The 12,459-nt window shown below is 43.6% G+C and overlaps 1 protein-coding gene across 5 annotated transcripts in view; it reads right to left on the bottom strand.

Annotated features, from left to right (window-relative positions):
* Window positions 1-12,459, bottom strand: part of LOC306924497 (receptor-type tyrosine-protein phosphatase U) — a 207,357-nt gene that overhangs the window by 54,031 nt on the left and 140,867 nt on the right. For all 5 annotated transcript variants that reach the window (XM_079503017.1, XM_079503018.1, XM_079503019.1 and 2 more), the window contains exons 9-12: window positions 10,865-10,974; window positions 7,203-7,404; window positions 4,308-4,410; window positions 1,999-2,272 (exon numbers count right to left, since the gene is read on the bottom strand). In XM_079503017.1, coding sequence (XP_079359143.1) covers window positions 1,999-2,272; window positions 4,308-4,410; window positions 7,203-7,404; window positions 10,865-10,974 — 689 coding nt within the window. The remainder of the gene's footprint in view (window positions 1-1,998; window positions 2,273-4,307; window positions 4,411-7,202; window positions 7,405-10,864; window positions 10,975-12,459) is intronic.

Genomic DNA, 12,459 nt, shown 5'->3' with positions numbered 1-12,459 from the left:
AAGTGAAAGAAACTAAAAGTTAAGAAAAGAAAGGATGAGGTCCTGAAAGAACGTAACGAGGAGGGATAGAGGGGAAGAGATGAAGGAGATGAATTCCAGCTCGCTTCCAGTAATTCTAGTCGATTTACTAGCTGAAATTAATTTATGCCAGTAATTCCTTGTCCCAGACGTGCTTTGTTTGCACAGAATCAAAGCACTGGGACACACATACATACATAATGTTCCAACTTAGTTACACTACCAGTAGAATACAGTTTCATCACACAACCCCAAAGCATAAATAGTGCTTAAATAATTACAAGGCAACTGGCCTTAAAACATCAAATAGAGCGTTAATAATTACAGATATTCCCCTCATTACCAGCTCAGAATTATTTACATTTGCAGAATCAATGACATATTAATGTCTATGACTGGTGGGAGTAATGTTTTTAATCCTGCTGCTATGAGTGTGCTACTTAAAGCTGGGCTCACACTGCAGGATTTCATTTTAATTTTAACCCATGTTGAAATTTGGCTGCAATCAAGCACATACGGATTATAGACAAGATACTCTTTTCCATAATCTTAACCATGCACATAAAATAATTGGGAACCACACATTAACCCATTCAGGACGGGAACCCCTTTTGGTGTTTTAAGCATTATGTTATACTTTAGCTATTGAAAAATAGCAGATCTACTATTTTTGAAAAATCGCGCAAATCTTTGAAATTGAATATATATTCTTTCAGAGCGAACGTTTTTAACTCAAATCTTTGCTTCCGGGGGGGTCCCTGGAACTGTATATTTTCAGATGGGGGTCGGCGGCCAATTACATATCATTTTTGGGGAACCGCTGATATAGAAATGTTTTTTCAGAAAACTGCCATTTCTTTAAGAACCAGCCTCAGGTCTAAATGGGATAATCATCATGGGTTTAAAGTCTGCTTTCCAGGCATCGCTGGGTTGGACTGGACTCTCCATATGGCTGTCTTCCACCGGGAGTGGTTCATGGACTGGACTCTCCATATGGCTGTCTTCCACCGGGAGTGGGTTGGACTGGACTCTCCATATGGCTGTCTTCCACCGGGAGTGGTTCATGGACTGGACTCTCCATATGGCTGTCTTCCACCGGGAGTGGGTTGGACTGGACTCTCCATATGGCTGTCTTCCACCGGGAGTGGGTTGGACTGGACTCTCCATATGGCTGTCTTCCACCGGGAGTGGTTCATGGACTGGACTCTCCATATGGCTGTCTTCCACCGGGAGTGGGTTGGACTGGACTCTCCATATGGCTGTCTTCCACCGGGAGTGGTTCATGGACTGGACTCTCCATATGGCTGTCTTCCACCGGGAGTGGGTTGGACTGGACTCTCCATATGGCTGTCTTCCACCGGGAGTGGGTTGGACTGGACTCTCCATATGGCTGTCTTCCACCGGGAGTGGGTTGGACTGGACTCTCCATATGGCTGTCTTCCACCGGGAGTGGTTCATGGCCACCTCATGGTCGATGCCAAGTGCTTTCATGTCAGCCAACACTGTCGTCTGCCAGGTCTTCTTAGGCCGGCCACTGGGTCTTGTCCCCTCTAGGTTAATCGAGGGGACAAGACCCCTCTACTGTGCTCTATATTACACATTATAGGATTGTAAAGATCGGCTGATATTAACATTAGCTCACGCTGTTTACCTTTCGCCAGAGGAGCTCAGGGGGTTCGTACTTAGCAGTAAAATAATTACGATTATCGTGTCCGCCAGAACAGGAGGGAGAGAGTGAGTTACTGGTTGTCTTGTTAAAATGCCTGTATCTTAACTCTTTGTAAAAACTGTAGCTTAGTCATTCATTAAGGGTTGAAATGTGCCACAATGTGCAGCAGTGAGATGAAATGTCCTTGGTGCAGACAGGAGCAATGTAAATTCAGGCTGTAGCGGACGGGAGTGGGATTGAAAAATAAAACAGACGCACACATTCAGGGTTGTATCTTTAAAGCAGACAAATACAAAGGAACGCCCACTCACCCCTCTGAAGTTGCTCATGGCCTGGAAGTAGACCAGGTAGCTCTTACGGGGGTCCAGCGGTGTGTTCCAGTAGCCGTTGTAGGTGTGGTTGTCTCCCACTGTGAAGGGGCTGGCCTCTGGCAGGCTGCTGGGGGGCAGCTCGGCCGAGTAGTAGTGTGGCGTCCCCCGCGCCAACGCCTCGCCGTGGGACATGGGCAACGGGAAGCATTCCTGAGCTCCCAGCTCCCTCTTCACCTTCCTGCTGCTCTCCTCCTCAACCACCACCTGGTACGTACTGGAGACATGGACCAATCACAGCCAGTTATTTCAATCACCACCTGGTACGTACTGTATTTGGGATTCCCGATACTGTATCGGTATCGGAAAAGTATTGGTACCCTTATTTGTCATATCGGTATCTGCGAATATGCCAGTCTAACCACCGATCCAACACAGGTGTAAGGGGTTGACATTATGGCAGGTAAATAAAATGTTGGGGCATGTGGAGTTTGCTTTCGAGTTGCCCAAACTTATAAGAGAGATGACTTCCGCACACCCGTTTAATTTTCAGCAGGTGCGTATAGGTCCTAGCAGAGCAGCAAACGTATGGAGAAGGAGGATAGACCTGCACACCGCCACTTGCTGGTTCAAGAGTTTTATTTAAATAAGACTAGTCATAGCAACCTTTCGGCCTTTCGGCCTTCTTCAGGCAGTTGCCCAAACTGCAAGTGCACATATGAGTGAGGAGTCTGCTATAAACACAACACAAGGTATATAGCTAGATAGCTATACACACAACACAATACAAAACACTGGTATCGGTATTCTGTATCGGCTAACACAGAAATTGTGGTCGTGAACTAAAAAAGTGTATTGGGACATCCCAACCCTATATATATATATATATATATATATATATATATATATATCATGAACACAGGAGTGTCTGTGTGCTGACACTAAACACAGACAGGTGTATTTGTTACGCCAACATTATTCTTGTGAAGCATGCTATTAATGTTGAAATATTTATAAAGGTGTGCTAGAGCGTACATCTACACCATGAGGCATGTATCTTTCCGTCTGTCTGGGTCATGACAATGTTTTGAGGTTCTGTGTGTGTATGAAAGACACAGGACCAATGGAGAGAAAGGATAGAATAAAGTCCAGTAATTGCGTCACGGTGCAACCAGGGTAGACAGGCTATGAGACATATTCAACCAGGGTAGACAGGCTATGAGACATATTCAACCAGGGTAGACAGGCTATGAGACATATTCAACCAGGGTAGACAGGCTATGAGACATATTCAACCAGGGTAGACAGGCTATGAGACATATTCAACCAGGGTAGACAGGCTATGAGACATATTCAACCAGGGTAGACAGGCTATGAGACATATTCACATTTAAATTATATTTCAAAGACGGTTTCCCTGGCGGATTACATCTTTGACTTTGAGCAGAGCTATAATTGGATGAGCAAGTACAAAATGTTTCTTCCTGATGTATTATTATGCTTCAAGTTGTTAAACACTGCATGTCTGGATGAAAGAAACAGTTGCCACTAAGTTCATACACAGATCTAACGTTCTCTTCTCTGAAATCACTGCTAAAATACGTCTCCTGCTCTACCCTACCTCTATCCTCTCTCTTCTCACAACAACTACGAATGATGGAGCACACTCCAACAAAATAATTTCACCCACTTCTTTACACCGGTGGGACGTGAAAATAAAGATTCTGATTCTGAAAACTGGATTGTTATGATAGTAGCAGTAACCAGGATACATTGATAATTGGTAACAGTTTACTATGAAAACCTGCATCTCCCGTCAGTCAGTCAGTCACGCCTCATGTCACGCTCCATATGGCCAATACAGAATTCATTCCATATGTTGATCTGACCTCATCAAACCCTTAGATCTCCATTCTTTTGGTCAAAGTTGAGCCCATGCCAAAGTGCCAGCTCCACATATGGATCTCCATATGTGGAGCCGACTATAAACATCTCCATATATGAAGATCACGACACTGACCTCATTAAACCCTGGATAGCAATACATGGAGAAGACTGGATCATCACCTACATCTGCAAATATGGAGCCGGCCATGACGCAACTCTACATCTGACCTCATTGACACCAGATTAATACCGGTAGTTAACTCCTGCTTCTTAACTGTGCCGTATTAAGAAGCTCTGTTGCTTCAGTGTTACCTCACCCTATATGAATAACATAAAAAAATATGAATAAAATGAAAGTGATGTGTTGATTGTACAAATGCAGCCGTAATGTGAAGTGATGAAGGTTGGTGTGTGTGTGTTCTCACCTTACAGGAGCTCCTCGACCCTGAGCAGGACGAAGCAGGACGGTGATGGTGCTTTCTGTCTCACCCAGAGGAGAAGGCATGTCTCCATAGTCAAACGTAGGAGCTGCACACACACACACACACACACACACACACACACACACACACACACACACACACACACACACACACACACACACACACACACACACACACACACACACACACACACACACACACACACACACACACACACACACACACACACACTTTCATTACTGCTCATTGGCCCCAGCAGTGTAGTGTGTATCAACACCAATAAAAGTGTCCCTGTTCCCTTATAAAGCTTCTACAGGCCTCTCAGGTCTTGTGAGAGAGACAGTATCTGTAATGTCCCACAGAAACACATCCCAGTTGCTGCATAAAAGGCCCGTCGTGTCCACATCCAGCTCAGCCAGCGTCTTTCTGCCATGCATTTATATGGTAAAGACATGCTGGAGCTGCTCTTTCCAGCGTATTTCAGCATTTATTGATGGAGTGCCTTGGGGGCTTCAAGAAGAAAATCATTCAACTTTTTTGTGGGAGAGGAGCGTCGCTCGTCAAATTCAATGTCATGTTTGACCCTATTGCCTGTGGCTGACAACCTAGTTATTTACAACCTGAATCAATATCTATATTAGAGAAGTCTAACATATATTTAACATAATGTCAACTAGGCTGTTTGTGCTAACACAGATGAAAGTTTTGTTATTAATATATATTTTATAATATTTTGCTTAGATGAACCATGCAAATAAAGGCTTTTTAAACTCATCTGAGCAGAGTGCCTTGTAATTTCTTTAAGTTCACCCCTTTTTTTTCCACACTTGGATGTCAGCCCACTACCACAAGGGAAGGACCTTAACCCTACAGATGAAAGGTTGTTGGAGCACAGTGAAGATTAATAGGTTCAAACGTTGTGAGAGTTCTGTTTTCTTAGTAGTCAGAAAGACTACTGAAGATCAAAGATCAAAACATTCTAACATCCACACACAACACTCACTCCCTCTCATACAGCATCGTTAGACCATTAAACACCACAGTCCTCTGGGACAAATTGAAGGAGATTTGGTCCAAGTCCTGCTCCTCCCAGGAGATGCAAGCAGCACATTTATTCTCTTTGATATCACTATCAATTAGTTGAGGGGGAGGAATGTGAACTATTGTGGTGGAATCAACCATGATGTTATTAAAACCACAGCCTTCAACAGCACAGAAGGAAGGGCTGACTTCACTGAAGGTAAGACATGATTAATTCAGTAAGTGTTTGTGTTTATTGACACCACAAAATACAAGAGGCTTTGATGCAGGCTGCCTGATAAGAGTCCTACTGACGGATGATTTGTAGATCAGCCAGAGGGCTCGGGATACTATTGAGCTCGTACAAGGCTCTAATGTGCATGCATGCACTCTGTTTGTTTGTTTGTTTGCACCATGCTTGTGTTAGCATTTGTGTGTGTGTGTGTGTGTGTGTGTGTGTGTGTGTGTGTGTGTGTGTGTGTGTGTGTGTGTGTGTGTGTGTGTCTGACTGTGGTGAGCTGGGTATTTCTTATGGTAGCAGCAATAGAGTTCAGTGTTTGTTCGCTGTCAACGTTGATTTGAGAGACGTTCACAATAAGTGAACATGATGCATTGTGGGATATGTAGTGGCTTCATCTGTGGTCTGGCATGGTGCCAGTTTCCTGTTTGAAACACAACCACTACAGAATGATTGAGCTGTGAATCTGTAATTAAAGAAGCCTGCATGTACACACCATGCAGAAAGAGAGAGAGAGAGAGAGAGAGAGAGAGAGAGAGAGAGAGAGAGAGAGAGAGAGAGAGAGAGAGAGAGAGAGAGAGAGAGAGCGCGAGTCATGGGAGACTGATTAGTAGGTGACACTTCCATGGTGAGAGAGAGTGTATAAGTTAAAAAGTTAATACGGTAGAAGGGGAGAGTGGGACAGGATAATGGTGTGTGTGTGTGTGTGTGTGTGTGTGTGTGTGTGTGTGTGTGTGTGTGTGTGTGTGTGTGTGTGTGTGTGTGTGGTGCATCCCAGAGGTGTTGCATCCCCTCCCTCAACAATGGACCAACATGCATCATTAACAGATCTCCATCAGCATTAATAAGCTCAGAGACTCTCTCTGTACACAACGCCCTGGCTGTGTCTCCTCTGTGTCGTATTATTCTGCTCCTTAAACACTTCACTCCTCTGTGAAATGACAGCGTGTCACTGCTTGGGACATATGGGCTCTATCCTGGTGTTGGACACCTAATGGTTGATGAGCAGTACTGTACAGGTACAGTTGCAGGTACAGTAAGTGGGTCACAAAAGCACAAAGCTGTTGGTTCCACATGTAGGTCACAGTTCAGTTTACAACGTGGAGTACAAGGCAGTCCCGTGAGTGTGTGTAAGGAGGACCAACAGGGAACATAAATAAGGTGGTGTCTTAGGAAGCAGATAAAAACATTACTCATGCATACAGTACAACCATATACAAACAAACTGCTTCACCTACTACTCCTTCAAAACCGCTCTCAAAGGGCACCTACGGACGGCTGCAATTCAAAACTGGCCCCTGTAAAAATCTGAATCCCCCCCCCCTACCCTCTTTTCCCTTTTTACCTCCTTTATGATGAATTCCTGTTCTGTTCTTTGGCTATATAGAAGTGCCTATTTGTACGTCTCTAAATGTTTTGATGAATTGAACAAGGTGGACCCTCTTGTAAACAAGTGTAATGCTTTATTGGGTCGTCCACTCACAGTTAACACTTTAATTGCCCGGGGTTATTTAATCCATTACATTATAGCGCCCATTCGATTTATAAACACGGACCCCTTTTCCGGACGGACCGGATGTTGTTGTGAATGTGTGTACCGAATCAATTCAGTACTCTACCAGAGATGTTGGTGGTGATTTCGGTCAGGGCGGTCTGGCCGAAGCCCTTGGCTGTGCGGGCTCGGACGGAGATCAGGTAGGTGGTCCCAGAGTGAAGGTTGGAGAACATGTGGTAGGTCTCGTTCCGCAGCTTGGACACCGTTCTTCTGGGACCCGGCACGTTGATGCCCGGGTCAGACGACTCAATGCTCTGGTAACTGATCTGAGGTCAGACAGGAAGAGATGAAGTAACGTCATTAAAACTTACTCCAAAGTAAGACATCCTAACTCATTTTATGATTGTTCTACCAAATGTGAGCACTGATCATTCAAGTTATATCTCATCTTATCTTCTCTTATCTTATTTTGTCTTATGTCATCTTCTACCAAACCTTGCATTTGGAGATTATAGTTTAATGTTCTGTTATCTCTTCTTAATTATTTTAATGTGAAGTGCGAACATATTCGTACCCCCCAGCTATGGGACGTTATCAGCCAGGTACGTACATGTTCATACCCACCGTATACTCTGTGTATATAGTGGTTGAGCCCCAGAGGAGCTTTTAACATTGATCCGGTTGCCATGCAACGCTTCCGTCACCACCAGCTATGGGACGTTACAACTCCTCTCCATTTACCTCGGTTCAAAGCAGGATTTTCAAACCTCCATAACTCGGGAATCTACGAGCACTGTCCTTGTTGATCGTCAGCCATCCAAAGTTCGGATGTCATTTGTGACTTTGTCTCGCATCGCTCCCGACATGAAAACGTTTCTGGTGACAGGTAAACAGTGTGCGCTAATGCTAATGATAACAGCATTAGTTACAGTGAGTGTGTGCATAGAGCTACAGCGGGGAGGAAACCGATTCCCTTAAAGTGGACGCAGGTGCTGGTATAGGTTAGCTACATGTATGCTACCAGCTACCAGCAAAAAAAGTGTTAAATGTTATATCATCAATATTTTATTGTTAGCAACGTATACACTGTACTATAAGTACAAACAATCCCCGAACCCCACATCGATATCATCATCATCAAACAACTTTGATCCACTGATCTTGTCTTATTGCTGCTCATACAAACAACCTCCTCCATGGTCAGACTTCAACAAGAGAGGAGAATTAATTGGAAATTAATCGAGGAAAATTAATTGGGGAACCCTGCTTTAGAGTAATAGGGTTCCACTAACATTGGCATGGTAAAGTGTTAGGTACTATACACACAACCCACAGCTATCAATAAAGCAATACACAAGGCTAATGTGTCCCACTAATACATTCTAATGGATAGAGGACACTGCTCCTGTTGAAGTGTCCTTTTGAGGCTCATTGGTCAACTTTAGTTAGGTGCTTTGCCTTGCTGCTACAGTGGTCTCAAGTGACAGTTCCCTTTCACTTTTTTCAAACAGTGTTAGGTGTAATGAGACAGCCTTATTGGAAGCAGCCAAGAGGGAAGAGGATATTGGTGTGCACATTAGTGGTGTGAGAGCAGCACCTCGTTAAAGACATTGCACGCGCGCGCACGCAGCCACGCAGACACACACACTCTCTATTTTCAACCCTTTCTTGGAAGGCAAATGGTGGGAGTTTGTCCGATGAATTAATTCATCCACTCTTTTTTACACATAATTTAATTACTTTTTCATGCAAACCTGTGATGTGTCACAGTATCATGAACGTGACATTTGTTGAAGTAGAAGTTTGAGTATGAGCTTAACTGTGTGTGATTATGTTCACATGATTGAGTTTGTTCATGGGTATACATTGCCTACACTGTTCATAGCATTTGTTTATCTTGTATTTGAATGTGTCCTTGTATTGGTGTTCAAGTGCATAATAGTGCATGAGCGCACACAGTATGTACAGTACAAACGCTCAAAAAGCCTTTCTGACCAAAGCGCAGGCTTTGCAGATTATCATAACAAACGTCTTCTAAGTCTGTGTGACTAAATACACACAGACCTCTGTGTTCCCACTGGAAGGACACACATCACCAAACACAGCTCAGGCCAGATGATGAAAAGTCTGGCGGACCGGCATGGCGGTCGATACAGTTCCAACAAACTGGTCAAAGGTTAAATGTGAGTGAAATGAAGAGGATTTCTGCAGCTCGGGGAGATCAACGTGCTACAGAGAGAAAATCCTGTAAAGCCGCCACTTGTCGAACCACAAATCATTTAATGATATCCTTGATGTGACATTGTGGAAAAAACTTTAGGAGGGAGGGAGGGAATGGTAGGTAGGTGTATGTTTTTTGTGGACCTTAAGTTAGAGGCACAAAGAAGCAAAACGAAAACAAAATCACTACCTGGTGAGGTTAATTATACAAAACACTGTTTGCTTTCATGGGTAATTAAGTGCTAACGGTGGTTGCTATCTGTCCGTTGATTTAGTGTTGTGACATGGTGCTAGGACCATTTTGATTGATTGATTATTGTATTAGACAATAGAAAATGCAAACAGTACATGGTGGTGCAGTCAAAGCACATTGTTTCCATTCAGGTCCCATGCATTCATTCATAAACACAACAATGACAATAATCAAGATATCTCAAAGACATGATAACTGAAATACAAATAAATCGAAATACACACGAAATTGGAGGGGGTATAAGGAGGTTGGGCCATCACCTTCTCTCCTTTTGACCCGCTGACAATGATAGGTGAATTTTCAGACCGGTTTTAAAGGAAACCAGTGATTTGCTTATTTTGAGGGAAGGGGGCAGGGCATTCTAACCTGACTCTGCCAGATGGGGCAGCAGAGAGTACACGGGGTTCCCCCCTCCTGCTCCCATCTGGGAACTCTCAGGCAGACTAGATGCTCCGGCCACAAAACGGCCTGGCCAATCAGCGGCAGCTAGAGGCGGGATCAAGGCAGCACTGTGTAGTGTGTATGCCTTGATCCCGCCTCTAGCTGCCGCTGATTGGGAGGTTTGAAGCTTCGTTTTTTGTGACATTGAGATCAAATATGGGCTGAATAAGAGCTCCAGCTAAAGTCCTGAGAGCCCTTTTGCTAACAAAGAAGGAGATTCTCCCCAGGAATCTTTTGATCGCCCTTGTGGCCATGCCTTCACCTGTCAGCTTATTGTCCAGGATACAGCCTGGACAGTTTTTGAAGGCCAATACCATTGGTATTTTGCACTGACAAAAATGACCTTTGAAAGCTATAATTTTCCTTTTAAAATATACAAGGAAGGACTCAGAACTAGATGTCCAACCAAATTATACTCTTGTCAGTTGTCACAGTGGAAAAGCCCCTGGGCTTCACTGTAACATGCAGAATAAAGTAAGTTTGATGTCTTGGCTATCTACTGGATCAATCGATAGATCAATCAATATATCAATCTATCTACATATCTATTTATCTACATCTACATGTATAATAACTCTCTGTCTGTATCGTTCTGTCAACATGCCATCCATCAATCCTCATCCACTTATCCGGACTCGGGTCACGGAGGCAACAGTTCCAGCAGAGAATCACAGACTTTCTTTCCCGCCACATTAGGCACTTCTACCTGGGGGATCTCGAGGCGTTCCAAGGCCAGCATGGAGGCATAACCCCCCCTTCTGGTCCTTGGTCTGCCCCGTGGCTTCATCCCAGCTGGCCATGTTTAACATGAATGGTTTAATGAATAGTCAACATAATCAAAACAATGTAATTATAAGTCAAACAGCGCTTACCTCGTATTGGGTGATGAGGCCATTGGGCTCCAATGGCTCCTCCCACTTCAGGAAGATCATGTCATCGAGCGGAGTGAAGGTCAGCGAATCAGGCGCGATGCCTCCGGGAACTGCCAGGAATCGTCAGAACAAACATTTGTGATGAAATTGAAGTGCTGATCCCAGAACAATCAAACCATGTCAATAATCATACACACGTCAATGTCACAGTGGAGTGAAAACACCCAGAGGGCATTTATGGACCATATGTTATCAGTATTAGAATCACAATTAGAATCATAATGTACACATTAAAACAGCCTGAAAGACTAGAATATATTATCATTTCATACAAATCCTCATCTAAACATTAAACAGTGTGAGGAATATGAAAGCCTGTGAAGTAGTTTGTCGATCAAAGTGTCTTGAAAGTGATATTTATGAAAGGAAGCAGCTACATTTCAAAGAGAAAAACAATGGAACGTGTTGATCAACACACACACACACTCTTCATATTCATATTTTTTTGCTCTTAAAACCAGTATCTGTGCCTGTCTGGAGCTCTTTCTTTCTCTGACTCAACCTCCTTCTCCCTCACTTTCAGAGGAATAGTATTTGTTTTGTCTTTTTCACAGAAGAATTGATTTTGCCTTCAGCCAGGTTTCTGCATGGAGACCATCTGCCACGCCACAAAGGAATAATACCACATAAGTAATAAGTGTCCTCTCCCAGGCTCACTGGAGGTTCACAGATAAAACCAGTTCTTTATTATTTTCCATTGAGAATGAAAATTAGCCTTTTTTCATTTTTATCCAACGATTTTGCAACCCATTTATTCACCCAGTGTCAATTATCTAATGTAATCCTGGCCGCTGCACTTCCTCTGCCAACCAAAAATGAACCTTTGTATTGCTGATGCAGTATCATTATGATATGACCAGTTCTCTCTTTAATCTACACAAGATTGGAGCTAGTAGTTCTAGATGCTCTTCTCAGAAGTACATGGAATACATTGGTTTCTAATATACTTACAGTACACACAATTATTATTAAAAAAGTGGCAACACATTATTCACAGTGAGTATTCCTAGTTTCCTACAGTGTATATGAAAGGCCTGATATAAAACTAGAAAAAGTGCCCCTCGGGTGACGTCACAGGTCTCCACCAGGGCAGGTCAGGTTGTGGCCTCCTGGTGGCGCTATAATAGGCCAATGTGAATGTGACGGACGGAGTGCAAAACATACTCTCTCCCCATGCCTTCGGCCTGGTGGAGACAAGGCCGACAAGACCAGTGTCTGTTTTGTGTTTCTGTCTGTCCAGTAGTTTTAGCTTTCTATGTGTCACATTGTGCTGTTGTAACGCTTCAATTACCCCTCGGGGATTAATAAAGTATATCTCATCTCATCTCTCATCATCATCTCATCTCATCTCATAAAGCTTTTGTTTGATTTCAGCTTAGAAGTCAAGTCACATAAATAGTTCCTGTGCATCCAGTGATCTCCTGGGGGTCAGGAGAACACAGTGGTGACAGAGTGGTGTACAGGCATGTGAGGCTGGAAGGCTGCCAAGTCACCTTGCCTTGGCTACCAGGCTCAGCTGAAAGCCATGAAACATT

Source organism: Electrona antarctica (genome assembly GCF_951216825.1).
Source record: "Electrona antarctica genome assembly, chromosome: 6".
NCBI lineage: Eukaryota > Metazoa > Chordata > Actinopteri > Myctophiformes > Myctophidae > Electrona > Electrona antarctica.
Note: the sequence above shows the minus strand (reverse complement) of the source record. Positions and strands in the feature narration are given on the sequence as shown.